Source organism: Sus scrofa, chromosome 6 (assembly GCF_054392235.1).
Source record: "Sus scrofa isolate SSC_HxYL_T2T_F1_AM1 chromosome 6, Sscrofa_HxYL_maternal_Yorkshire_Landrace_v2.0, whole genome shotgun sequence".
NCBI classification, from domain to species: domain Eukaryota; kingdom Metazoa; phylum Chordata; class Mammalia; order Artiodactyla; family Suidae; genus Sus; species Sus scrofa.
Window position 1 is genome coordinate 50100274 of NC_139388.1, and position 25608 is coordinate 50125881.

Below are 25608 nucleotides of genomic sequence, written 5' to 3' on the forward strand. Positions count from 1 at the left end.
TTGTGCATCAACTTTTAAGATTTATTTTATATGTTATCAATCTTTTTTTAAGGCATAAAAATTACAAGTAAAGCTAAAAGTCCCCTTTGATCAACACCTTTAATCCTAATCTCCTGCCAGAGACAACACTATCAATAATTTGGTATATGTCCATTTTAATGCACTTAAGATAGTTCTACATACATATTTCAATAATAAAAACATAGTTCTATTTTTTGTGAATGATTTCATTCCAATTTACATGAATGTTATACACTATGTTTCCTCTGGATCTTGACTTTTTCACTCAACATTATTTTAGATAACTACTCAAGTTATACAATATAGATCAAGTTCATTACTTTCAACATTCCATTATTTGAGCGTATCACATTTTATTCATTACCTCTTCCATATATAGATTGTTTTCAATCCAGATATATATATATATTTATTTATTATGCATATTTGTGAATTTCTTTAGGAAGTATATCCAAAAGTAGAACTGCAGGATCTTTTTAAAAACTGTCTCCCTGCTTTAAAGTCATAGAGAATATCCTGCTATTTCCTCCCAAGAAGTTCAGTTTGGCCTTTGAGATTTCAGTGTTCAAATCTTTTGGAATTCTGTTTCTTTATATGTTGTAAGGTTGTGTACAGTTTTATTTTCCCTAATATGGAGATTAAAATACTCCAACAATTTTTATTAACTAGGCCATCATTCTCCTACTGATTCATGATGTCGTGCCTAATATACACCAAGTTCGCATACATTCATTGGTTTACTTCTAGGCATTCTATTCTGTAAAACCTTTTTACTTGCCCATTAATATACTAATACCAGACACCATTTTATGACCATAACTTCATAATATGTGTAGTATATGGTAGAAGGTATGTCTGCTCTATTCTTTTTCAATATTGTTTCAGCAATCCATAGACTTATTTCATAAGAATTTTAGAACCATTTTGTAAAGATCCTAGAAAATTCCTATTAGATGTTTGTAACTGTATTAGGTCTATAGGTTAATTTGGGGGAAGAACAGACATTTTATGATATTGGGTTTTTCCATCTACATCCATGGTATTTCCCTGCATTTACTCATGTCTTTTGCCTTTGATAAAGCTTTACAATTTTTTCATAAAGATCTTGTCCATGTTTTGGAGATTATGCCAAGATATTTTAAAGTCAAGTAAAAATTGCATTGTATTTAAGAGAAGGCCTTTATTCATTTAGTATACTCTTCGTTTCTCACCTGTATGACCTCTCTTGTGTATAGAAAGGGATGCTCTTTGAGAGAAGGCTTTCCCACATTCATTACATTCAAAGGGTTTCTCACCAGTGTGACTTCTCATATGTATAATAAGTAATGAGCATTGAGAGAAGGCTTTTCCGCATTTATTACATTCATAAGGTTTCTCCCCTGTATGACTTCTAACATGAAGAGTAAGGGATGAGATTCGAGAGAAAGCTTTACCACATTCATTACACTTAAATGGTTTCTCTCCAGTATGAATTTTTTCATGCTCAAGAAGGTTTTGTCTCTGACTGAAAGCTTTTCCACATTGATTACAATGATAGGGTTTCTCTCCAGTATGAATTTTCTCATGTTCAGTGAGATTTGATTTCTGACTAAAGGCTTTCCCACATACTGTACACGCATAGGGTTTTTCACCAGTATGAATTCTCTGGTGTCGAATGAGGTTTGACATCTGAATAAAAGCTTTCCCACATTCATTACATTCATAAGGTTTCTCTCCAGTATGAATTTTCTGATGTGTAATGAGATTTTCTTTCCGGCTGAAGGCTTTTCCACATTCATTACATTCATAGGGCTTCTCAGCTGTATGATTTCTCATATGTACAGTAAGGGATGAACTCTGAGAGAATGCTTTCCCACATTCACTACATACATAGGGTTTCTCACCTGTATGACTTCTCATATGTATAATAAATACTGAGCATTGAGAGAAGGCTTTTCCACATTTATTACATTTATAGGGTTTCTCCCCTGTGTGACTTCTCATATGTAGATTAACAGATGACATTCGAGAAAAAGCTCTACCACACTCATTACATGCATAAGGTTTCTCCCCAGTATGAATTTTCTCATGCTCAATAAGATTTTGCTTCTGGCTGAAGGCTTTTCCACATTCCCTACATTCATAGGGTTTTTCTCCAGTATGAATTCTCTCATGTTCAATGAGATTTGATTTCTGACTGAAGGCCTTCCAACAATCCTTACATGCATAAGGTTTCTCTCCGGTATGAATTCTCTGGTGTCTAATAAGGTTTGACATCTGAATGAAAGCTTTTCCACATTCATTACACTTATATGGTTTTTCCCCAGTATGAATTTTCTGATGTGTAATAAGATTTTCCTTTCTGCTGAAAGCTTTCCCACATTCCTTACATTCATAGGGTTTCTCTCCAGCATGAATTCTCTCATGTCTGATAAGATCAAATTTATGACTAAAGTCCTGCCCACATTGAGCACACTTAAAGGAGGTTACAACGTGAGTTGAGCAATGGTAAAATGGTTTCCTATACTTATTACATTCGTAATTTCCCTCTCTTATACAGCTTTTCTCATAACTAAGTAAGTCTAAAGTATGTTCAAAACCTTTATCAAGTGAGTCACATTTGTAGAAGTTTTGTCTTGAAGTAACAATGTCTGTGCTCAGAGGAAATATTTTTGCAACATTTTTATATTCAATGACATTTTCCTTAATTAGAGTTTCCTTGGAGATGGATGTGACTCTCCTCACATGTGTTTCCTGTTGCTTCTTGAGCTGTTCATCAACTTCCCAAACTTCTAAAATGGAGGACCAAAAATTATTACTTTTGAATTTTTCTACTACTGCACTATTGATAACATTTCAGAAATTTGCTAAGGTGGGGTTGATTTTTTATGTTGGCTCTAGTCTCCCAATAAGAAAGAAATCCAAAGTGCCAATGTCCCTAGTTTCTAACATTTATGAGATAATATCATGGAGAGAGAACTGCAGATAATATCATGGAGAGAGAACTGCCATTAATAGGCCTCGCTGCTTTGGCTGATTTTAAAAATGTACTCATACAAGGGAGAAATCAGTAAAATGAATAGAATAATTAAGATAAAAAGGTAAATACATAAAACAACTGCATAGGGAATCAAATGACTACAGGATAAAATTAACATTTGTGGTTAAATGAATGGGTTATGTATATGTTTACTTCTTTACTCCTTCCTAAAATTCCATTAAGGCGACAGTAAAAGAATAAAGATTCAATCCATAAGAACAAAAGAAATAGGAATGTAAAGAAGGCTAAACAAAAGATTTCAACAAAATACTGGAAGACAGAAGGTATACAGGGAATTGTTAAGTGACAGTTGAGCTAGGAAATTCAAGTTTTGTGCTATGAAGATGTACATGTCAAGCAACAAAGTGATTTGGCAACAAAACATTGGAAAAGCTCAAGAATTGAAGTATTTAGTTATTTAAAAGTCAGGGATAAGAGTGGGGCTGAAAAAAAGGAGGATTAATTTACAGTCTGAATAGGGAGCAATTAGACTCAGTGAGGCAAGTATTATGGATCTCCTACATAAGATCTATTCTAACCTCCTATATTTTTCCATTCTTTTTTGTTTGTTTGTTTGTTTTTTGTCTTGTTGTTGTTGCTATTTCTTGGGCCGCTCCCTCGGCATATGGAGGTTCCCAGGCTAGGGGTTGAATCGGAGCTGTAGCCACCAGCCTACGCCAGAGCCACAGCAACGCGGGATCCGAGCCGCGTCTGCAACCTACACCACAGCTCACGGCAACGCCGGATCGTTAACCCACTGAGCAAGGGCAGGGACTGAACCCGCAACCTCATGGTTCCTAGTCGGATTCGTTAACCACTGCGCCACGACGGGAACTCCTATTTTTTCATTCTGAGGAGGCTGAGACAATTAAAATTACATTTCCTAGACACACTTGTATGCTGTGTTCTAGATGTAATTCAGATTTTTCATACAACATTTTAATTTAGAAATGAATTAAGAGAGGGAAAAAGTGGGCATTTTGCTTATGATGCTATGACAGAAGTGGCAAGCTTTGGAAGTTTACAGGCATTTTCCTGGTTCAACAAAAAGCAAATTCTTGATCATAGTAGGAAACTACTTAGCAGCTCACTTCTGTGGTATGGCTTTGAAACTTATTCCTAAAGGATATCCTATAGTCTGTCCTTCATCCTCCCCAAAATTCTGTAGGATATTAACTTTACATAAATTTCTTCCTTCTTAAATCAGCAGACAGTACATTCTTACTTCTCTGTAACCGAACCTTGACCAAAACACCATGACTTCTGAGTTCACACAGGAAGTAGCCAAATATCCACCATCCAAGCACGAAAAGGAAAGGCTACGGACATGGGAATAAGTGAAGCAGATCCAGAGGAAAAGCTTCTTACTAAAAAAGTAAGAATTACTTGAACATTTACTTATTGAATAATGAAACCTCCAGCCCCTTTCTGTTGCTTGGCCTCACAGATGCTGGCATGTACTCCAGGTAGGAGATGGGAAAATGAAATATAAAAGACCCATAGAACTGGCTTTTGGACTACATAAAAAACTCCTAGGTTCTAATCAAACAATTACAGTACAATATGTTTCCTATTCAAAAAACATCAAAAATTCTTAACTATAAGAATTTTAGAATTTCCCTCTTATCCTTTCATGCATTAATGTGTAGTACACTAATGACACTGATGGATCCTTATTTAAATAATGGTTTTGAGAGCTCATTAAAATTAAAAATAGATTTAAAAAAAAAACCAAGCAAGCAGAAAAACTGGGCAAGCAGTAACTCTATGAATGACAAAAAGTTATACAAGGATATGTAATTAACAGTCTCTTTTTCACTCAGTAGTAATGATACATCAACAATTATAACAAAGCAAGCAGTAAAAAATGAATTGAGGGGAGTTCCCACTGCTGTACAGTGGGCTAAGAATCTGACTGCAGCTGCTGGGGTCGCTAGAGGCAGGGGTTCAATCCCCAGCCTGGAGCAGTGGGTTAAAGGATCTTGCATAGGTTCCAGCTGTGGCTCAGATTCAATCCCTAGTGCAGGAGCTTCCATATGCCACAGATGTGGCTATAAAAAAAAAAAAAAAAAAAAAAAAAAAACCTGAGCAGAGTATTTATCTTTCTTGGCCTGTAAAAACTGTATTTCAGGGTAATCAGATAATTGATGAGAGAATTCTCTTGTGGCACAACGGGTTAATGATATGCTGTTGCAGTGGCTCAGGTGGCTGCTGTGGCATGGGTTTCAATCCCTGGCCCAGGAACTTCTACATGCCGTAGGTGTGGCCAAAAAATTTTTGATAAGAGAGTTCTTTATGAGAGAATTTCAGCTAATAAAAGAAAAAGAGATCTCCAATAAAAATAATGGATCTAGGCAATAATCAGCAATGGTTGCTGAAAGCCTTAAGTGTTAAGTTGATAAATATCTTTAAAATAGATGGATTCTGATTCACAACACATGAATGTATCTCAACAAATGATCTATCTCGGAATTTCTGAAAAGTGGTACAAACTAACATAAGATGCAATAAGATGTGCACAGCATCGTCAAATCCTGTTGTGTTTTACTCTTGTTCTTTCATCATGGCTGACATACTGTAACCAAAATGATAACATTCTTTTCAACACTGTTAGCTCTACACTGGTTTTTCATACTCCTGGAGTTCCATCAACGTCTGTGGGTTACTAAAAGTTCAGATAACTGGATATTTTTTAACCTTTATATTCAGTTATCTTATAAGCTTCTGTTTGTAACCGACCATTCCAACCTTAATGCCACCACGCAAAAAGCACAACTATAGCTTCAGTAATTAAAGGGATAAAATTAAATTGAAAAATCTTTTTTTTTTTTTTTTTGCCTTTTCTAGGGCCGCACCTGCGGCATATGGAGGTTCCCAGGCTAGGGGTCTAATTGGAGCTGTAGCTACCAGCTTACGCCAGAGCCACAGCAATGCGGAATCCAAGCTGCGTCTGCAACCTACACCACAGCTCACAGCAACGCCAGATCCTTAAGCCACTGAGCGAGGCCAGGGATCAAACCCTCAACCTCATGGTTCCCAATCGAATTCATTAACCACTGAGCCATGGCAGGAACTCCCCAAATCATTTTAAAAACATAAAAGACAGCATGAGTCTGGCAAAGTTCAGATCTCTCTGACTCTATATGAGATAAGCCACCATCCATTTCATTAACCATTTACAATCCTCACTCCCTCAATCAGGCCATGCTTATGATTTTACTCCACAAACATGTCATGCTAATTTTACTCTCCAAATATTGTTATGTTTTTCTCATTTCCTAACTCTTAAGATCTATAAATAGTTTTAATGCCAAGCTCTCTTAAAAACAAACAAAAATCCTTATCAGTCTTGTTAGTCTTTTTACAGCCCTTCTCTTAAGACTTTTAAGGTACTGGAGTTCCTATCATGAAAACAAATCGGACCAGCACCCATGAGAATGCAGGTTCGATCCCTGGCCTCCAATGGGTTAAGGATCCAGTGTTGCCATGAGCTGTGGTGTAGGCTGCAATTGCAGCTCAGATCTGGCATAGCTGTGGCTGTGGCATAGGCCAGGGATACAGCTCCAATATGACCCCTGGGAACCTCCATATGTTGCAGGTGTGGCCCTAAAAAGACAAAATAAAAGAAAGAAAGAAAGAAAAAAGACTTTTAAGGTACTGTCTGTCTCGTTCATTCGTTTATTAAATAAATGCTTCACATACAGCTTAAGATTTCAACACATTTCATGCAGCTCTGACGGGTTTCTTTTCACTCTAACTTGAATTCCTCTGGACTTACTTCGAAGGTTTTTAAGTAAAAAAAATTTTTTGGCCACACCCACAGCATACAGAAGTTCTCAGGCCAAGGGAGTTCCCATCATGGCTCAGCGGTAATGAACCCAACTACTATCCATGAGGACGAGGGTTTGATCCCTGGCCTTGCTCAGTGGATTAAGGATCCAGCATTGCTGTGAGCTGAGGTATAGATTACAGACACAGCTCAGACCCTGAGTTGCTATGGCTGTGGAGTTAGGCTGGCAGCTGCAGCTGTGATTTGACCCCTAGCCCAGGAACTTCCAAATGCCACAGGTATGGCCCTAAAAAAACAAAAAACAAAAAAATTCTAAGGCCTGGGACTGAACCTGCACCACAGCAGTGGCCCAAGCCACTGCAGTGACAATGCCAGATCCTTAACCCAATGTGTCACAGAAGAACGCCAGTAAATATTTTAAAATAACAGAAACAATAAGAAAAACCTCCCCAAATATAGCTCAACAATAATCAATTCATGAAACATTTACATGAAGAATAAGACACAGACTACTTTCTCATGGTGGGTTAATAATTTAAGTCTCCAACATCAAAGTTTGAAAATATATAAAACACAGTACTATCTTATATATGTTTTCAGACTCCAAGTCACTCTAGTAGAACTAGAAAGTTAGCTCAGAGATGGGGAAGATTTATGTAGGTTGGAAATGTTGGGGACCATTTATTAGAAATCAGGCTCAAATTTAAATAACTGCTAGAACCAAGGCAGATAAGAACACTCATAATCAAAGGCAAAGATGTGAAGAATTTTACAACACTAGAGACATTAAAGGTACATATTCCAATGTTGCCACTTCTGGATTTATATACTGATTTAAAGGCATGAACACAGCTATATTATGACAGCACATAAAGGAAAAAGGAGTCTCGTAAAAGGGAGTTATGTAATTTAGGACAATTTTGGAAAATGTTCAGTGAGGCCTGGAGAAAAGGAGTCATGTAAAACACAGTTCATAAAGGAATAAGAAATAAACAGTAATCAGAAACTGAGGAGAAATCAGAATCCTTTAGAGAGGAACAAAGAAGACATTTCCAAGAAAGGTGATCCACAGGATCAAATATAGAAGAGGACTTCTTGTTTCAATATAGTAGAATTTATCATCTCTGTCTCCTCTCCTCTCTGCAAATATGAAGAAGAAACAGAAAAAGGAAATACATCTTCAATAAAATGAAAAGACAGTTCAACCCCAATTCTAGAGTGTAAGGAAAGACCAGAGGACACATTGAACCAGGTGGTAGGGAAGAAACCCAGAGAGAGTGGCTGTTCTTTCTTATCTCAGACAGAAAACATGGTGAATAGAATTCTCCAAAACAGAAGGCACATCCTGTGGGCAGAATAAATGAATTATTTTTTGCAACAATGGGATCCAGATGTGTTGAGACTGGTGGCAGGAATATAATGGTCTTTTTCTGACCTTGTTAAATGGCAGGGAAGGCAGATTTCAATAAGGAGATGCAAATAGCCATTATTCTTGTATAAGCAAACTGTTGGCATAGGAGGGCAGAAAGATATACTGAGGGCTAGAGGAAGTATACAACTGACAATCTCTGATTCAGAAGAAGTAAAGGGCAAACCAACTTGCAACACAAAACAATAGAGGCTTCTTACTAGCTCAGAGCATTTTTCTGGACAATCTTCAACACTCTCCTTCTGTGCATAGTGGGTCCACCAGGAAATAATCTTATTCAAAGATGAAGAATGATGGTTATGAAAGGAACCAGCATCAGATCTATATAATACCATAAGCACCAAAAACCAGGAATATACAAGTTTAGAGGAAAAACTGATATTGACTGATCAATAAGTCTCATAAAATTCTCAAGCTTTAAAGAAAAAGAAACCTACAGGCAACTAGGCAAACAAATCAAGTTACCTATGAGGGAAAACAAGCAAGCTTTGAATTTCTCCAAGAAACATTCAAAGCCAGGAGACAGTAGAGGACTGTCTAAAGACTTCAGAGAACTGTCTACAAAAACCTCTGAGGAAGACAGTATGGCTCAAGTATTTTATACAGAATCAACTATCAACCAAATATGAAAGTTAAAAAAAAAGACATTTTCTTATTTGCAAAACATCAGGGACTCTAGTTCCCACAAGTTATGAGTTCTATGAGGACAGGACTTGTTTTGTTCATTGTTTTACGCCCATGCCCAGAAGAGCATTTCATCTATATTGTTACAACTATAAATGTGGTTTCCTTTTTCTTATATCTTCTACTCGATTGCTGAAGTATACATGAAAACCACCAATATTTGTTAATTTGATACCCTCATTGGATCTCACTAGATTCTCTTACTATTTGTTGCAGTTGATTCATTTGTGTTTATAAGGGATACGATCTTACCATTTGCTTTTTTTGTTTTTGTTTTTCGGTCTTTTTACCATTTCTTGGGCCGCTCCCGTGGCATATGGAGGTTCCCAGGCTAGGGGTCTAATCAGAGCTGTAGGCGCAGGCCTACACCAGAGCCACAGCAATGAGGGATCCGAGCCGCGTCTGCGACCTACACCACAGCTCACGGCAACGCCGGATCCTTAACCCGCTGAGCAAGGCCATGGATCGAACCCACAACCTCATGGTTCCTAGTCGGATTCGTTATCCACTGAGCCACGATGGGAACTCCCGATCTTATCATTTGTAAATAAAGATGGCTTTATGGGGTTCCTTTCCATTCTTCTAGTACTGATTTTTTTTCTCTTATCTATTATTTAGGTATAAAGTTAATAAGGGGGAGTTCCCGTCGTGGCGCAATGGTTAACGAATCCGACTAGGAACCATGAGGTTGCGGGTTCGGTCCCTGCCCTTGCTCAGTGGGTTAACGATCCGGCGTTGCCGTGAGCTGTGGTGTAGGTTGCAGACGCGGCTCGGATCCCGAGTTGCTGTGGCTCTGGCGTAGGCTGGTGGCTACAGCTCCAATTCGACCCCTAGCCTGGGAACCTCCATATGCCGCGGGAACGGCCCAAGAAATAGCAACAACAACAACAACAATTAAAAAAAAAAAAAAAGTTAATAAGGAATTTACAAAAGCTATAAAGGAAATCTTGGAAGGCATTTCTGAAGGACACAAAAATACGTACATCTGAATAAAGACAGAGAGCATGTTCTTGGATATAAAACCTCGACATTATAAAGATGTCAACTCTCCAAAAGTTAATTTATACCTCTAACATGTTCCCAACTAAAAATTCCAACAGGTTTCTTTTTGGAAATAGACAGGTGAATCTAAAATTCATATGGTGAGATAAATAATCAAGAACAGCTAGCACCACTCTGAAAAGAAGTGCAACTGAGGAAAAAAAAAAAGGGACTAAGTGTCAAGGATAAGAGAGAGACTTTACTTTCAATATTATTTTTTTTGTTGTTGTTGTTTTAGGGCAGCACTTGCAGCATATGGAAGTTCCCAGGCTAAGGGTCAAATCAGAGCTGCAGCTGCCAACCTATACCACAGCCACAGCAACTTGGGATCTGAGCTGCTTCTGCAACCTAAGCCACAGCTCACAGCAACGCCGGATCCTTAACCCACTGAGAAAGGCCCAGGATCAAACCCACATCCTCATGGATGCTACCAGTTTGGCTCATAACCCACTTAGCCACAACAGTAACTCCATGGAATGTTCTGTTTTTTTTAACCTAGTGTGCATATATTACATTTTCAAAAAAATTAAAGGAACGAAAAGTGGGAATAAACAGGAAGGAGGCAACAATTTTTAAGCCAGAAACTTTTAAAGCTATGTGAGATTGTGAGAATTGCAAAATACAATGGAAAATGTGAGTATTGTTACAAAATACAAATCCGAGGACTTTCAAAATATAAAGAAGAAATTATGGAGTTCTCGCCGTGTGGCTCAGTACCTGACTAGTGTCCATGAGGACGAGGTTCGACCCCTGGCCTTGCTCAGTGAACTAAGGATCAGGCATTGCTGTGAGCTGTGGTGTATGCTGCAGATGCAGCCCGGATCTGGCGTGGCTGTGGCTGTGGCGTAGGCCAGGGGCTACAGCTCCAATAAGACCCCTAGCTTGGGAACTTCCATATGTCTCGGTGCAGCCCTAAAAAGACAAAAGAAAAAAAATAAAAAGAAATGAAAAGGAATCTAACTCTAAAACAAATATGTTTTTAGCAGTTCCCGTTGTGGCTCAGCAGTAACAAATCCGACTAGTATCCATAAGGACGAAGGTTCGATCCCCAGCCTCGATCAGTAGGTTAAGGATCTGGCACTGCCCTGAGCTGTGGTGTAGGTCAGCAGGTGCAGCAGGTAGATCCAGCATTGCCGTGGTTGTGGTGTAGGTTGGCAGGTGCAGCTCTGGTTTGATCCCTAGCTTGGGAACTTCCATATTCTGTGAGTGTGGCCCTAAAGAGATGGGAAAAAAAAAGTTTTTAAAATATTACACACCCATGAAATATTGAATGTATAAGGAAAAAAAAACCCTATGAACACAAAGGAAAGAGAGTGCTGAAGCATCGTAGAGAGGAAAAATAATTCTGAAAGTAATGCTGTAAATGAATTAGGGAAGTTTTGTATCCTGAAATTAGACAGAGCTCCTGGCCCTCTAAAATTTGCAAAAGGAAGATAGCTCCAGTATAAGAAAAACAGTATCTGGGAAGTGTCACAATAATCCAAGGCATTCATATACTTTATCACTCTAGAAGACTAGAGCCTTTAAGAAAATATTGAACAATGTGAAATGGTATCAACCCCCTGAACAGCTGTTATGTGGTTTTCTCATTCAGACCTGCCTTTTCACTTATTCACCTGGACAATGCCTCCCAAGCATTTCTTCTTCTACTACCCATGGCTCCTCTTCCTGCTCCAACTTGAAGATCACTTCTGGTTTGGTGACTTGACAGCCTATTATGAGAGAGAGCAAAGGACTTGGATGTTAATGCTGGAGACAACCATTCAGATCTTGGGCTGAGTCCTGGGGATTTGAGGGCTTGTAAGAGATGAGGAGAGGAACGTCCACAGTGAGACAAAGTAATTAGACTTTACCCTCAAGATGAGCACATATGATCATATAAAGAAAGGGAAAGCTAGTCAAAGACATCTGGCAATTGAAGTCTTCACACATGTCAAAAATGCAAAAGAATTCTACACAAAATTGCAAAGCTACCCTTACCCACTGTGACTAGGTTGCTGTAGTTCTCCAGCATCACATCACGGTACAAGTTCCTCTGAGCAGGTTTCATTTGCTGCCACTCCTCCTGAGTGAGGTCCACAGCCACATCCTTAAATGTTACTCTTTCCTATAAAAACACAATGTGAAGTCAACAAAATTATAAACAGTGGTCAAAACATGTAAGAACTGATTTAGCTAGTATCCAGAAATCAGATACCATATATCAGGTCTTCGTATTTACCTAATTTTGCATTTATACTATAGGGGAAAATATGCCATAATAGAAATATCCTGTTAGGAGTGTGTTAATTATTGAGTAAACTCATTAATAGAATTCATTTACTATTAAACAGGAAACTGGAAACGGTGGTCACTGATTTGTACTGGATTGTAATAGAAATGGAACAGCTAGATATAGTTCATAGGTAACTGGCTCAGAATCTGTCCAAGCAATTACGTGATCTGGTGTGAAAGAATATGAAAAAGTTGGGAAGGAAGAGAAGAGGAGAGATATGAAAATTTGAATATGCAAAATCTGTAGGACAACAGATAGAAATGTCCACTACACAGTTTGAAGGTATGAAAAAAGGAGATGAGAATTTGTCAGCCACCAAACTAAAACTGGGAATCCATAGCTGAAGGATATGAGTGTTTGCAGAGAACATACACAGTAAGCAAAGGACCAGGACAAAATCAACAGTTAAACATCAAAGAAAGGGACTTGGGTTTTCTTTTTTTTTTTCCTTTTTTTTCTTTTGTCTTTTTGTCTTTTAAGGGCCACACCCACGGCATATGAAGGTTCCCAGCTAGGGGTCTAATCAGAGCTACAGCTGCCAGCCTATGCCACAGCCACAGCAACGCCAGATCTGAGCCACATCTGCAACCTATGCCACAGCTCATGGCAACGCCAGATCCTTAACACACTGAGCAAGGCCAGGGATCGAACCCAAAACTTCATGGTTCCTAGTCAGATTCGTTTCCATTGTGCCATGATGGGAACTCCTCTTTCTTGCTTGTTATATTTACAATCACAGGATGAGAATTAAAATTATGAGAGTGGGAGTTCCTGTCGTGGCGCAGTGGTTAACGAATCCGACTAGGAACCATGAGGTTGCGGGTTCGATCCCTGCTCTTGCTCAGTGGGTTAACGATCCGGCGTTGCCGTGAGCTGTGGTGTAGGTTGCAGATGCGGCTTGGATCCTGAGTTGCTGTGGCTCTGGTATAGGCCAGTGGCTACAGCTCCGATTCGACCCCTAGCCTGGGAACCTCCATATGCCGCGGGAGTGGCCCAAGAAATAGCTAAAAAGACAAAAAAAATAAAAAATAAAAAATAAAATTATGAGAGTGGTGTAACAGAAACTAAAAAACAAATGATAAATTTCTGGAAAAGAATGTTACTTGATCACAAATATCTATGTGTTCCTCTCTATTTAAAAACTTCAATATCCAAATAAGAAAATACGGAAAAATCTTTTTTTTTTTTTTTCTTTGCTTTTTACAGATGCAGACGCACCTGCAGCATATGGAAGTTCTTGGGCTAGGGGTCAAATCAGAGCCACAGCTGCACAGCTGCTGGCCTATGTCATAGCCAGAATACAAGATCAATATTAAAAACTCAATTGGGAGTTCCCATCATGGCTTAGCAGTTAACGAATCTGACTAGCATCCATGAGGATGTAAGTTTGATCCCAGGTCTTGCTCAGTGGATTAAAGATTTGGCATTACTGCGACCTGTGGTGTAGGCCAGCAGTTACAGCTTCAGTTCGACTTGGGAACCTCCATATGCCGAGGGTGTGGCCCTAAAAAGCAAAGCAAAGCAAAACAAAACAACCAAAAAAACCCTCAAATGTATAATTAGACATTTGCAGTAAACATCCAAAAATGAAATTAAGGAAAACAATCCCATTTACAATAGCATCAAAAAGAATAAAATACTGCCCAAGGTGGTAGAGAAAGATGCTGAGCTTACATCCTCTGATGGGCACACCAAAATTACAACTATTTATAGAGCAATTATTGATGAGAAAGAATGGAACCAGCTAAAAAATATCTTTTCCAACTAAAGATATAAAGAAGGAATCAGGAGTTCCCATTGTGGCTCAGTGGGTTAAGAATCTGACTAGTATCCATGAGGATGTGGGTTCAATCCCTGGCCTTGCTCAGTGGATTAAGGATCTGGCATTGCCATTAGCTGTGGTGTAGGTCACAGATACACCTTGGATCTGGCGTTGCTGTGGCTGTGGCATAAGCTGGCAGCTACAGCTCTGATTAGACCCCTAGCCTGGGAACCTCCATATCCTGCAGGTGCAACCCTAAAAACAAACAAACCAACTAAAAGACCTAAAAAAAAAAAGTAAATACAGGTTTTTTTCATTCTTTTAAAAAATCTTTGTTGTTGTTGTTTTTTTTGGCCAAGTGACCGCAGCTGCTGAGTGACAACACTGGATCCTTCACCCACTGCCCACAAGAGAATTTCTAGGTTAATTTCTAAAGTTAAAAAATGATGAATCAGTGCTATGTAAAGCCTATTTTCTTAAGATGTTGACTTTTTTTTTTTTAAGAATTTAAGCTCTTTAGCCTTTAGCTTTTTATTTTTTAATTTTTATTTGTTATGGCCACACCCACAGCAGATGGAAGTTCCCAGGCCAGGGACTGAATCTGAGTCACAGCTGTGGCAATGCCAGATCCTTTTAACCCATTGCACTGGGCTAGGTATCAAAACTACACCTCCGCAGCAATCCAAGCTGCTGTAATTGGATTCTTAACCCACTGGGCCACAGCGAGAACTCCAACTTTCTATTTTTCATATTATTATTTTTTTCTTTTTCAGCCACACTTGTGGAACTTCTCAGGCCAGGGACTGAATCCAAGCTGCAGCAGCTGCGCCAACACTGGATCCCCAACCCACTGTGCCCAGTCAGGGATTGAATCTGCACTCTCACAAAGACAGTGCCTGATCACTAACCCACTGAGCCATAGAACTCTTTTGACTTTTTATTTTTTTGGCTATGCCTGCAGAAGTACCAGGGCCAGGGATCAAACCCATGTCACAGCAGAAACCCAAGCCACAGCAGTGACAATGCTAGATCCTTAAACTGTTGAGCCGCCAGAGGATTCAACTTGCTTTATTCTAAAAAGCATATCTAGAATATTTGTGATTCCAATAAATCTGAAGATTAAAGAGAATTTATATTGAATTAATAACGATGGATCTTATCCAAAGAGTGAATATTAAAAATTTATTTAAATCCTCTTTAAGATCTCAATATTTTGAAGGTTTTTTCCTCCCATATATATCAGATAAATAATTTTTCCTTTAATTTCTACTCCTTTTTTTTTTCTTTTTTTCTGCTTTTCAGGGCCACACCCACGGCACATGGAGGTTCCCAAGCTAGGGGTCCAAGTGCAGCTGCAGCTGCCGGCCTACACCACAGATGCAGCAATATCAGATCCAAGCCACATCTGTGACCTACACCACAGTTCACAGCAATGCAGAATCCTTAACCCACTGAGCGAGGCCAGGGATTGAACCTGAAACCTCATGGTTCCTAGTCAGATTCCTTTCCACTGCCCAAGACGGGAACTCCAATTTTATTTCTACTCTTAACATCTTTCTTCTTTTTCATTTTTGAATCAGTTCTGGTTTGTATAAAGAAATGCCACTGATTATCTATATTAATTTTAGGTCCATTCTGTATTGAATTATCTTCTTTCCTTTTCAGCTGCCCACATATATGATTGAACCATTTAGATATCATAATTTTGTATGCACCTTCCCAATTTTTATCTTTTACATATGCATATAGAATAATAATAAATAAATGTGGTAGCAAGAGCAATTTGGTCATGTTCCTGACTTTAGTGGGAATATGTCTTATTTTCCCCAGTAACCTTGGTTCTGGCCTTTAGTTTATTATATGTATAGAATAATTTTTTAAAATATTCTATTTTATAAAAAAAGAATCCTCTTAAAAATCTCAAATTCTGATTTAAAAAATTAGCAGTTCTATGGAGATGATTACATTTTTCTTGAATATGAATATTAATAGATTTCCTTAAATTGAAGTATCTTTGTGACAAAATATTTCACTCAGTTCTTCTCCAATTAGAGATAGTCCTCAACCTACAATGGTTCAATTCATGAATTTTCGACTTTAAAATGGTGCAAAAGTAATATACACAGAAAATGTAGATATCCTGAGTTTTCAATTTTGATATTTTTTCAGACTAGCTGTGTGTGGAATGATACTCTCTGGTGATGCTGGCCAGTGACAGCAAGCCACAGCTCCCAGTCAGCCATGTGATCATGCAGGTAAAAAAAAAATACACTCTTAAAACCATTCTATACCCATTCAACCATTCTGTTTTTCACTTTCAGTACAGTCTTTAATAAATCACATGAGATATTCAATATTTTATTATAAAATAAGTTTTGTGTTAGATGATCTTCCCCAACAAAAGGCTAATATAATTGTTTTGAGCATATTTAAGGTAAGCTAAAAACTAAATTATCACATGCAGTAGCTTAGCTGTATTAAATATATTTTCAATTTACAATATTTTCAAATTATAACGGGTTTGTCAGGATGTAACCCTATCATAAGTCAGGAAGATCTACAGTCAACAATTCTTTGCAATTCCAATTAAAATCACAATAGAAACAACAACAACAACAACAACAAAAGACAAAAGACAAAAAAAAAAAAATCACAATAGAGTTTTCTCCTTAGAACTAGAAAAACTGATTCTAAACTACAAATGGAGGCATGGAGGTCCCCAAGTAGCCGAGAAATTTTTGGAAAACTAAAAACATACTTGTGTAGTGGGAAGCAGGGAAATCTTTGCCAAACCATCAGGGTAAAATAATTAAAACAATGTAAACACACACACATACACATACACACCCGTAGAATATGGTACTGGTATGGATGTAGACAAACAGATTAAAGAAACAGAATAAAGAGCTTAGAATGATTAAGCATGTAAATAGTAAAGGTGGTATCACAAAGGAAAAAATCTATTTAACAAATAGTATTGGAACTGGTCTCCTACACGCAAAAAATAATTTTACTGATAGAAATTATCAATAAATTCCTTCTGTGGACCGTTACAAAGTTGAATCCAGTTGGATCAAAGACTAAATATGAAAAACAAAGCTTTGAAAAGGAAGTATATAACTTAATATGAGGAAAGATATCTTAGAAAAGACCAACACTGGCAACTCATGAAAGAAAAGATATTAATATTAACACTGCATAGGTCATTTCAAAGAGGGCTTATGGGACAAAGACCAGAAGCTCTTCACAACACTGTGAATCAACTTTTAGAATGTAATAGTCACTCAACAGTGCCATGTTTTCCTGAAAAGATACAGCATTTAACCAGTCACATCCCTGGTGATGTGGGAAAGTAAAATAAATGTCTTTAGAGTTTAATAACACAGTGGAACAGGATAGAAAGCCCAGAATTAAACCCAGGCATCTACAGCCAACTAATCTATGACAAAGGAGGCAAGGATATACAATGGAGAAAGAACAGCTTGTTCAATAAGTGGTGCTGGGAAAACTGGACAGCCACATGGAAAAGAATGAAATTAGAACACTCCCTAACACCATATGCAAAAAGAAACTCCAAATGGATGAAAGACCTAGATATAAGACCAGACACTATAAAACTCTTAGAGGAAAACATTGGCCAAACATTCTCTGACATAAACAACAGCAACATCTTCTCAGATCCACCTCTGAGAGTATTGACAATAAAAACAAAAATAAACAAATGGGACCTAATCAAACTTCAGAGTTTCTGCACAGCAAAGGAAACCCTAAACAACACAAAAAGACAACCCACAGAAGGGGAGAAAATCTTTGCAAGTGAATCCACTGACAAGGGATTCATCTCCAAAATTTATAAACACCTCCTGCAACTCCATACCAAAAAAACAAACAACCCCATCAAAAAATGGGCAGAAGATCTAAACAGACAGTTCTCCAAAGAAGACATTCAGATGGCAAAAAAACACATGAAAAGATGTTCAACGTCACTCATTATTAGAGAAATGCAAATCAAAACCACGATGAGGTACCACCTTCCACCAGCCAGAATGGCCATCATCCAAAAGTCTACAAACAATAAGTGCTGGAGAGGGTGCAGAGAAAAAGGAACCCTATCACACCGTTGGTGGGATTGTAAATTGGTGCAACCACTGTGTACAGCAGTATGGAGATTCCTCAGAAAACTAAACATAGAACTACCATTTGATCCAGCAATCCCACTCCTGGGCATCTATCCAGAGAAAACCACGACTCACAAAGACACATGTACTCCAATGTTCACTGCAGCACTATTTACAATAGCCAAGACATGGAAACAATCTAAATGTCCATTGATAGAGGAGTGGATTAAGAAGATGTGGTACAGGAATTCCTGTTGTGGCGCAGTGGTTAATGAAGCTGACTAGGAACCATGAGGTTGCAGGTTCGATCCCTGGCTTTGCTCAGTGGGTTAAGGACCTGGCATTGCCGTGAGCTGTGGTGTAGGTCACAGAGGCGGCTTGGATCCCATGTTGCTGTGGCTCTGGCGTAGGCCAGTGGCTACAGCTCCAATTGGACCCCTAGCCTGGGAACCTCCATGTGCCGTGGGAGTAGCCCTAGAAAAGGCAAAAAAACAAAAACAAAAACAAAAAACACATATATACAATGAAATATTACTCAGCCATTAAAAAGAACGAAATACTGGCATTTTTAGCAACATGGATGGACCCAGAAACTATCATGCTAAGTGAAGTCAGCCATACAATGAGACACCAACATCAAATGCTTTCACTGACAGGTGGAATCTGAAAAAAGGATAGACTGAACTTCTTTTCAGAACAGATGCTGACTCACAGACATTGAAAAACTTATGGTCTCCAGAGGAGACAGTTTGGGGGGTAGGGGGATGTGCTTGGGTTATGGGATGGAAATCCTGTGAAATCAGATTGTTATGATCATTATACAACTACAGATGTGATAAATTAAAAAAATAAATAAAGTTTAATAATAAAAACTAATGCTGCATATTAATTTTGACTGAATCCTTATTGTATGCACATACTTAGCATATGCTGTATATAACTATCCACATTTAAAGTTTATCACAGCAAAAGATACATAACATATAAGTGACATATTAGAAGAAGGTATGTGCATAAATTCTGATGATCAAACGGGCATTCTTTTCTTTCCCCACTCCTAAATTTCATTGCAGTAGAGTTGACTTACACTGTTGTATAAACGTTTTTGGTTTTTTTGGCTGCAGCCATGACATATGGAAATTCCTGGACCAGGGATTGAACCTGTGCCTTAGCAGCAACCTGAGCCTCAGTAGAGACAAGGCTGGATACTTAACCTGCAGCGCTACAGCAGGAACTCCTCTTTTGTTCTGGTTTTTTCTTTTGGCCTAATCCACAGCATGCAGAAGTTCCCAGGCTAGGGATCTGTCACAGCAGTGACACCACGAGATACTTACTCAGCTAAACCACCAGAGAACTGATGTAGGCATTATTCAATTTCCCTAATTTCAACTAGAAAAAGGATTAACAACATAAAATGAACAGATGATATGAACAGTCATTTACCAAAAATGGATTTCTTCACTCATGAGTGGGCTTCATTTGCACAGTATCTTAAGAGTCAGGTTGTATAGGTTTGAATCCTGGGTTTATTACATATTTGATGCATGAAGTTATGTAAGATTCTTAATCTCTGTGCTTCATTGCTTTCATTTCATTGCTTTACATTTCATTGTAAAAATTTAAATATTTTACACACTTCTGATAATGATTACACGAAATAAGCTATGAAACGCTTACAGCACAATATACCTGGCACATAAGAGGTACTCAATAGAGCTATTATACTTATTGCTATAGGAGATTTTCCCAGCTGCTGTGTAGTCTATTCAAATATAAATAAAAGCTGCCATTGAATATATTTACATTCATATTCTAGAATGGGAGTTCTTGCTGTGGCTCAGCAGAAACAAATCTGGCTAGTATCCACGATGCAGGTTTGATCCCTGGCCTTGCTCAGTGGGTTGAGGATCCAACATTGTGGTGAGCTATGGCGTAGGTCGAAGACATGGATCTGGTGTTGCTGTGGCGCAGGCCAGCAGCTATAGCTCCGATTCAACCCCTAGCCTGGGAGTCTCCATATGCTGCAGGTGTGGCCCTAAAAAGACAAAAAAAAAAAAAAAAAAAAAAAATTAGTACATATTCTAAAATGAATTTAGGTCTTCATGCCCAGAAACATAGGTAGTTCATTTCTATTTGATAGTCCAGATCAAAACATCTGGCTCTGATATCTGAAAAGGAACTGCATGAACGAATTTTTTGAAAGCTAAGTGTCCTATTTGTAGATCACAACTCCTTATATCCTGCTTTTTACTTTATAAAGAAAATGTACATGTGAAGCAATTATTTGGAACTCTCTCATAAAAGACAGTCATTACCTACTAATTCAGAATACATCTAAAAAAATGTATCTGCAAATCTGACTAGTTTGTTTGAGACGTTTTTAAAATATTTATTGGCCACTTGTACTTTTTTCCAACCTCTTGCTCATCATGTTCTTCATCTAATTTTCTATCTTCTTAATTATTGATTTTTAAGAATAGTTAGTGTATTTCTACATATGTATTACAAAAACTGTTCCCAGTTTTGCCTTATTACAGTATTTACAGTAGTCTTACTGAAGAAAAGGATTTATTTTATGAACCCAAATCAGGCATCTTCTCTTTTATCAGTTTCATATGTTAAACTAAAAAAGGGAATACAGCCAACATATCCAAAGATCTTTTCAGGGGGACAGATTTATACAGTGAACAATTATGAACAAGATGGAGCGCTACGTGTATTCAACCCAACATTCCTGTGGGATAAGTATTATTATCCTCATTTATAGATGACATAATTCAGACCAAAGAGATTAAGAAACAGGCCCATAAACATGCACTTAGTAAGCTGTTGAGCCAAGATTTGAACCTAAATCTGTGTAGGTTCAAAAAACCACTCTGCCAAAAGGAGAACTAAACGGACGAGCCACACAATCATACGGTCAAAAAACGTGTGTATGTGTTTCAGGATTGAAAAGATATGAGCTAAAGGAAAAGAAGCATTAAAGTGAAAAATATTTATCATACAGAAGTGTTAAGGATTCCAGAGTTGGAAACAAAAAGAATCAAGAGCAGAGGAAAATGAGTCTTTTTGTAAGAAGATGAAGAATCGTAATTATGTATCTTCTGAGCCTATAAAAAAGATGTGGGAGTTCCCGCCGTGGCTCAGTGGTTAATGAATCCGGCTAGGAACTATGAGGTTGCAGGTTTGTTCCCTGGCCTCACTCAGTGGGTTAAGGATCTGGCATTGCCGTGTACTGGTGTAGGTTGCAGACATGGCTCAGATCCCATGTTGCTGTGACTTTGGCATAGGCCAGCAGCTACAGCTCCAATTAGACCCCCAGCCTGGGAACCTCCACATGCCGTGGGTGTAGCCGTAGACAAAGACAAAAAAAAAAAAAAAAAGATGAGGAGCTATAAAATTCTGCCATAGAATATTAGCATATCTTAGCATAACTTAAAAAATCTCAACTGAAATATATACACAGGATCATCTGAAAGAAGTATTCAATTTACTCTTTCATATAATTCCAGTTTTTAATCTAAGGCGAAGAAGGACTTTTAAAAAACTGAGTTTAAAATCATAAGAATTACAGAATTATTTTGGATTTCTTTTTGACGTAGGTGCCAATTGAAAAGCTTTTTTTCTTTCCTGAATTATAAGCTTTTTCCTCATAAACAGTGAAGATCATGGGATGAATTTTATGTTTCAGTGTGCTTTTGCTTCTCCAGATCATATCTGAATTTGAACTCAAGTTTAATAATTCTGTCTGGATCTGTTTCTGTACAGCCATATTTCAAATTTCCCCTGTTCTGATCTAGCTATATTTTTTCTCATCTTGATTTTTCATTTAGTTTTTTCCACCTTACTGGTAGGTTAAGATAACCTACTGCAACTGCATTGTAAAATAATGCAGGGAACAAATAAATGCTGAAAACGTACAAGAGAACTGGTCATATCCTCTTCTTCCTTGAAAAGGGCAGAGTCTGGAGAACACCACGCTGAGGAAAGGGAAATAAAAACTGATTTAGGAGTAACATAAAAAACAGGTAAATCTTTATCTCCACTGTCAAAAGCTAACAGGAAAATCTAAAACAGAAACCAAACATTAGTAGTATGAGGACATTATTCAGAAAAGCAGAGCCGAATACCAGAATATCCACAAAAAAATGTTCAAAGTGGTTGCCTATGGGTAGAGCAAACAGGGTATGGGAAGGGATGGAATAGAAAACTTTTGTTTACAGTTATATATTTAACAGCATTTTTTAGTTTTTATGGCCATACCCACATCATATGGAAGTTCCCAGGACAGGGACTGAATATAAGCCACACCTGTAACCTATGCTGCAGCTGTGGTAATGCTGGATACTTTAACCTACTGCACCGGGCCAGGAATCAAACCGACACCTCCACAGAGATCCAAGCCACGGCAGTCAGATTCTTTTTTTTTTTTTTTTTTTTTTTGTCTTTTTTTTTGTTATTTCTTTGGGCCGCTCCTGTGGCATATGGAGGTTCCCAGGCTAGGGGTCCAATTGGAGCTGTAGCTGCCAGCCTACGCCGGAGCCACAGCAACGCGGGATCCGAGCTGCGTCTGCAACCTACACCACAGCTCACGGCAACGCCGGATCGTTAACCCACTGAGCAAGGGCAGGGATCGAACCCGCAACCTCATGGTTCCTAGTCGGATTCGTTAACCACTGCGCCACGACGGGAACTCCAGTCAGATTCTTTTCTTTTCTTTTTTTTTTTTTTTTTTTTGTCTTTCTGCCGTTTCTTAGGCCGCTCCTGCAGCATATGGAGGTTCCCAGGCTAGGGGTCTAATTGGAGCTGTAGCTGCCAGCCTATGCCAGAGCGACAGCAACGCAGGATCTGAGCCGCGTCTGCAACCTACAACACAGCTCATGGCAATGCTGGATTGTTAACCCACTGAGCAAGGTCAGGGATCGAATCTGAAACCTCATGGTTCCTAGTTGGATTCGTTAACCACTGAGCCCACGACAGGAACTCCAAGGCAGTCAGATTCTTAACCCACTGAGCCATGGCAGCAACTCCGTAAGAGCATTTTTTAAAAAATATAATTGTACTTAAGAAAAAGAGAAATTACACATTTATTTTAAAAAAACAGTTGTCAAGTAAATAAAAAAACAAGCATTGACACAGTCAAAAACTTGTAAACTTTCTTAATACGACAGAACACCCTAACTCTTTTTAGAGCTTCTCTCCTAAACTCTACCCATCTCTGAGCCACCTCACCTCTCCGTTCCATCATCTGGGTTAAACGTTCCACTGTCACACAGCCACTGCTGATCTCCAAAGGCTGAGATGTCATTCAGGCCTTTCCCACTCTAGGCAGAGGGATTAAGGCAGGATGCAGGTCCAGCAATTTCAGTGTTTACTTTATCTCAGGACTCCTCAGCTTCTATGGGAGGTTTCAGGTCAGAAGGTCTCCATCCATTATAGATATATGTTCTTTAGGGCTTTCTCTTCCCATCAATGATCTGTTTTATCTTTGTGGAGCTAGGACCTGTGGGCTTATGATATAAATTCAGTTTACCAGATGTCTTCTCAATGGATCCCTATGGGAACCAGACTCCAAGGTGGCCCCCAATGATCACTGTCTTCTGGTATCCATGTCCTTCATACACCACTCCCATACTGAATAGAACTGACCTGTATAATGCAGAAATGAGAGTGTTTGACTTCTAAGTTTAGGTCATTAAAAAACATTGTGGTTTCTGTTTTGCACATTTTTGAATCATGCACTTAAGGAAGCCAGTTACCATGCCATGAAAGCACTCAACTAGCCCTAGGTAAAGGCTTGTGCCAGCAGCCAACACCAACTTGCTAGCCATTTTGGAAGCAAATCTTCCAGTCCTAGTTAGCTTTCTGCAGCCCTGCCAACAACTGACTGCAATTTCATGAAATATCTGAGCCAAAATACCCAGCTAAGTCACTCCCCACAAAAACTGATATTAATGTTTATTGTTGTTTAATAAGTGTTAACTGCTGTTTAAGCCACTATTTTTTTTTTTTTTTTGACCATACGCATGGCATGTGGAAGTTCCTGGGGCAGAGATCAAACCTGCACCACAGCAGTGACCTAGGCCACAGCAGTGACAATGCTGAATCCTTAACCTCTAGGCCACTAAATTTTGAGGTGCCCTATTACACAGTAATAGATAATTAATACAATCTCAAACAATTAGCTTCCTTGTTTGTGACTTACTTTCCCTGGAGTCACAGACCAGTGATGCTGAGACAACAGAAGTCTGGAAGAAAACTCAAAGACTCAGCAACTCAGGTTGACCCAAGTGCCCAACAGAGATACCAAGAGTCTAGAAACAAAGTGACTACAATAGTGATGTTGATATAATATCTGCTTCTCAAATATCTTTTGTGACCATAAAGGTGTAGGTTCGATGCAGTGACAGATACAAAGTTGAGTCAAAAATCAGATTTTTGGCAACCCCAGATTTGAAATAAATAGAGTTGCATTTAAAGTCTGGCTATTCCATTTCCTATTTATCTTGACAACTGAGATAAATAAAGAGCTGCATTTTAGGATTCCAATTTTTTTTTTTTTTTTTGTCTTTTTGCCATTTCTAGGGCCGCTCCTGTGGCATATGGAGGTTCCCAGGCTAGGGGTCTAATCGGAGCTGTAGCCACCAACCTACACCACAGCTCACAGCAATGCAGGATCCTCAACCCACTGAGCAAGGCCAGGGATCGAACCTGCAACCTCATGGTTCCTAGTCGGATTTGTTAACCAGTGCGCCACAATGGGAACTCCTGGATTCCAATATTCTTCATTTGAAATCAGAATTACACTAATATCACAGAGATATTGGATGCTAGATAAAACAGCTATTAAGAAATATTAATTTGTCATCTATGGTAAAAAAACGATACATGAGAGTAGACTAATCTTTACCCCGAATGACAGAAAAGAGATAGCAAAACAGAAATCATTCAATTATAGTAAGTTTTGACCAGTGTTATGCTTGGGATATACTCCTAATATCTCTCACACTGTTTCTATTTCTTCCATGGTAATTATCACTAAAAATTGTATAATTTATTTTATCATGCACATTGTCCACACTCTCACATCAAATACATGAAATTTTTGTGTGTCTTGCCACTGATAGTAGGTATTTAAAAAAATATGTTGATAAGCTGCTACAGACACTAGAGAAAACAGTATGGCAATGAAAAAAGTAAAAACAGAATTATTCTATGATCCATAAATTCCACTTGTGGATATATACTCAAAAGAACTGAAAGTAGGGCCTCGAACAAGTATTTGTACACCCATGTTTGTAGAAGCATTATTTACAATAGTCAAAAGGCAGAAATAACCCAAATGACAGATATAGATAAACAAAATGTGGTATATACAATCAACAAAATATTATTCAGCCTTAAAAAGGAAGGAAACTCTGAGGAGTTCCCACCATGGCTCAGTGATAACGAATCCAACTGGTATCCAT

At 38.4% G+C, this 25608-nt stretch overlaps 1 protein-coding gene across 5 annotated transcripts in view; it reads right to left on the bottom strand.

Moving 5' to 3' along the window:
- Nucleotides 1-25608, bottom strand: part of ZNF568 (zinc finger protein 568) — a 28205-nt gene continuing 2597 nt past the window's right edge. Inside the window, exons 3-8 of one of the 5 annotated variants that reach the window (XM_084960674.1) lie at nucleotides 23673-23788; nucleotides 23372-23537; nucleotides 22061-22119; nucleotides 11965-12091; nucleotides 11601-11696; nucleotides 1-2792 (exon numbers count right to left, since the gene is read on the bottom strand). In XM_084960674.1, coding sequence (XP_084816800.1) covers nucleotides 1210-2792; nucleotides 11601-11696; nucleotides 11965-12091; nucleotides 22061-22119; nucleotides 23372-23447 — 1941 coding nt within the window. In that variant the 5' untranslated portion in view covers nucleotides 23448-23537; nucleotides 23673-23788 and the 3' untranslated portion in view covers nucleotides 1-1209. Of the gene's footprint in view, nucleotides 2793-11600; nucleotides 11697-11964; nucleotides 12092-22060; nucleotides 22120-23371; nucleotides 23789-25608 lie in introns of all 5 variants that reach the window. The other 4 variants (XM_084960675.1, XM_084960676.1, XM_021097146.2 and 1 more) reach the window with 4 other exon arrangements.